Consider the following 3,832-nt stretch of genomic DNA (forward strand, 5'->3'; position numbering starts at 1 on the left):
TTTGATTTTATAGTTATTAGATTGTTAGGTTAAATTTAATTTTATTGAAGGGGTTAAGTATAATAAACTAGGAAATTGAGTAAAATGAAAGAAAAATTAGTTTTAGTAATTAAAGAGACTTTAGAAATCGCCTAAATGTGAAATAATTAAATTTGGGTATCGTCTGTTTAATTATTGAAATTACTTAAATTAGTTAATTGTTGATTTAAAAATTATATTATACTTCAGGCCGCGATACAAATATCAGGACAGCGTGCCAATTGAGCTGATTTTGGCGTACATAGTTCTGTGAGTGGAAAAATATAAATATTTTTAAAATATTTATATATTAAGTATATTGTCAAAGTATGTGCAATTATGTGTTGGAATTAAATGGTTATTATGAAAATCTCTTTTATTATGATACATGTGGAATATCAAGATTATTTATGGCATATTTGTGACTTGCTATGTAATACATGTGATATGGAGATTTGCTTGGTATGTGAGACATGCAATTTTGAGATCGACCAGAAAAGTACCCGAGATTATATATTTCTTCTAGTTCACTGAGGGGCCTTGGCCGTGTTCTATCCTACATGGAGGGTCTTGACCTGACATTGGTCTTGATCGTGTACATATAGTTCATAGAGGGGCCTTGGCTGTATTTTAGAATTGATTATGAGAGGTCTTTGAGACTGGCTTTCGTTCACGGAGGAGGCCAAAGGCCCATGGCGAAAGTTCTTAGCTGAGAGGCAGATTATATATTTCAGTCAGAGGGTACATTTTTGATAGAATTTTCAGCATGTTTGATGTGATGAGATTATAGCATGGTTATCAGCTGATGTTATATCATGATTTTAAGATGATATTTTTATGAACTCATGTGAATATTTCACTTTTTGACTATAATTACATGATTGTAGCTTGTAAATTATCAAATGATATGAATTTGATTTTCAATAAAAATATATAAATGAAAAAGTATATTAATTTTGAACTTCTTCACTTACTGAGCTATCAACTCATATTTTTCCACGTTTTTCCTTATCAGGCAGCAGTTGAGAATCTAGACATCTTTTGGGAGTTGAGCCTTGATTTTGGAGTCAGAGCTACACGACAAAGTTTGTTATTATGACTCACTTCATAGAACATGTAGTCAGTGTTTTGGAATGTATGTTCACGTCTAGATGTGATTTTGCATCACTTGTAAATAGCTATGGGGCTCACTATGTGTTTTGTATCCATATGTATATTTCATTTTATGTCTTGTTAAAGGTTGAGGTTTCGGCTTATCTTTGTTGTACTGTGCTATAGTTTGGGATTTGTGTGAAATTGATCAAAGGTTGGTTAGTCCTTTTTACAGGGGAGATAATGCCGAAATCCTATTAGAAAAATAATACATAAAAAGTGATATATTGTATTTGTAGTAGCTTTGATCGTAGGTTCAACTTTTAGTTGGTATCTATCATCGGCGCATGCGTCGTCCGGTTCTAGTGGTGTTATACGGGGCATGGTATGTCAGTTTGGTATTAGAGCATGCATTAGAGTTCATGGGTTTGCATTGTACATGCGTACATTATGATGTTCAGCATATCATGCATAACTGTAGATGAGTCATGCCTCGTGGTGGTAAAACTCGAAGGCTCCAAGATATGTTGCCCCAGTCTCACATTACTCCTGATAGAGATGAACTGAGAGAGCCTAATAGAGTAGATGAATCAGTTCACCAGCCTCCTGAACAACAGGGACAGGAAAATGTGATGGGAATTGATCCTATTGTTGTTGAAAGAATTGCTATTGCCATTGTATCTGCTATGCGTAATACTGACAGAGATTTTAGTATTGAAAGGGCTACAAAGTTAGGGGCTAAAGTGTTCACTGGCATAGCCGATCCTGCAGTTGTGCAGGCATGGATGACCAAGATAGAGAGGGTATTTGACGTTATGGGTTGCTCAGACGATCGAAAGTTGTGTCTTGCCACCTTCTTATTAGAGGAAGGTACATATGATTGGTGGCAGTCGGTACGGAGCATATATATAGACCCTTCCGTCATTACTTGGACAGATTTTCATCGTATCTTTTACAATGCCTATTACCCTCGGTCCTATAAAGATGCAAAGCAGGAGGAATCTCTTAAACTAGTACAAGGCCAGATGACTATTGCAGAATATCAAATGAAATTTATTGAACTTTCAAAGTATGCCCAAGTTTTGGTAAGGAACAAAATTGATAAATGTAGACGATTTGAAAATGGGTTAAGGGAAGAAATCAGATCAGTAGTAACAGGTGCAGGCTAGAATGGTGTCACCTGAGTACACAGTGAAAGTTCTCAATGGAAAAAATGCAGTGAATAATGCATGAAATAAACCTAAAAAAATGCCAAAAATAAAAATAAAAAGAAAGAGAAGGGAACGAACTCCCTTGGATTACCTCCTAAGCAGCGCCTTTGTTTATTGTTGTTGGCTCGACCTAGTATTGCTTTCTTTACCTTGCATCCAGCCAGGTCATTTGCAATCTAGTTTGCATTGCACCAAACTCATTAAAGATAAGCACCAATTATGTTCCATAATCCTGAAAATAATCAAAAGCAGCACAAATATCAGCATATTCCCCATTATCATACCCTGTGGGAATTTTAGAATTTAAAAGGAAAGAATTTAAAGGGTCAAAGTCAATAAGCGCATGTACTTCCTCCTCAATGAGTGCATCAATCATGTATGTTTGATGAAACTCGTCATCGTCCTCAGACTGTTTCATGATGTGAAAGATATTGACGTCTAAGGTCATGTTCCCAAAAGATAGCTTCATCAAACCATTCCTACAGTTGATAAGAGCCTTAGCTGTAGCAAGAAAAGATCTACCAAGAATAGTGAGAATCTTGGAGTTAACATTCACATCTACTTTCACATCCAAAATAAAAAAATCCACAGGGTAGTAAAATTTGTAAATTTGTACTAGCACATCCTCAACTACCCCTAGGTCATAAGGTGTGATATTGACACTGGTCCCTAAATCGAGAAGAGCTTGTGCAAACTCATGGTTCCCAATTGTGCAAGACACAGTGGGGCAACCAGGGTCCTTATACTTGGGTAAAATCCTTTCCTTAATTATTGCACTCACTTGTTCAGTCACGAAAGTTGTTTTCTTGACTTGGTGTTTCCTTTATACAGTGCATAAGTGCTTAATGACTTTAGCATACATAGGAACCTATGAAATCACGTGCATGAAAGGTAGGTTGATTTTTACCTGTTTGAGGTGCTCTAGGATTTCACTATGTTGTCTGGTAGGTTTTGCGGTAGACTTGAGAGCTTGAGGAAATGGTACTTTGGATGGATTCTTCACTACCTCCTCACTAGGGATACCATCTTCTGCGCTATAGGGGTCCTTTTCATTTTCCCTAGGTTTGGGGGTTGGTTCTATAACTTTTCTAGATCGAGTAGTTATGGCAATAACTTCCTTAAGGTTATTTTCTCCTGAGCCTGAGATTTGTGCCATATGTTGTCCGTTAGGTTTTGGTTGAGCTTGTGTTCGAAATTTTCCACGTTCCATTACAACTAAGACATTGGTCAATTTGGACATATGATTTTTCATCTCTTTGGTTTTCTCAACTACTTGGGTGATCATAGTCTTAAATTTTTGATTGATTTTACCTTGTGCCTCCATAAAAGCATATAAAGTATCCTCTAAGGTGTTCCTAAAAGATGTGGGCGGGTATGATGGTACAATGTAAGCTCTATTTGGTTGGCAGATTGTTGGTTTTCAGATTTCCAGTTGAGATTGGGATGATTCCACCACCGAGGATTGTAAGTTTCAGAAAAGGGAGCATACGGCTTATTATGTGTGCTTAATG

General features: G+C 36.5%; 1 protein-coding gene across 1 annotated transcript; it reads right to left on the reverse strand.

Annotated features, from left to right (window-relative positions):
- Nucleotides 1-2,538: 2,538 nt before the first annotated feature.
- LOC111378559 lies at nt 2,539-3,606 on the reverse strand. Its single transcript, XM_023001791.1, has 2 exons — nt 3,229-3,606; nt 2,539-3,084 (listed from the first exon to the last, which is right to left on the reverse strand). Exons 1-2 carry the CDS (start codon nt 3,604-3,606, stop codon nt 2,539-2,541), a joined length of 924 nt encoding a protein of 307 aa, XP_022857559.1.
- Nucleotides 3,607-3,832: the final 226 nt, after the last annotated feature.

Source organism: Olea europaea, unplaced genomic scaffold (genome assembly GCF_002742605.1).
Source record: "Olea europaea var. sylvestris unplaced genomic scaffold, O_europaea_v1 scaffold1834, whole genome shotgun sequence".
NCBI classification, from domain to species: domain Eukaryota; kingdom Viridiplantae; phylum Streptophyta; class Magnoliopsida; order Lamiales; family Oleaceae; genus Olea; species Olea europaea.

Bases quoted from the DNA above. Each gene is read 5' to 3' on its own strand.
- LOC111378559 (XM_023001791.1), bottom strand. From the start codon at position 3,606: ATGATCACCCAAGTAGTTGAGAAAACCAAAGAGATGAAAAATCATATG. The intron at 3,085-3,228 runs GTAAAAATCAAC...GCAATAATTAAG, and splicing joins TCCTAGAGCACCTCAAACAG to GAAAGGATTTTACCCAAGTA.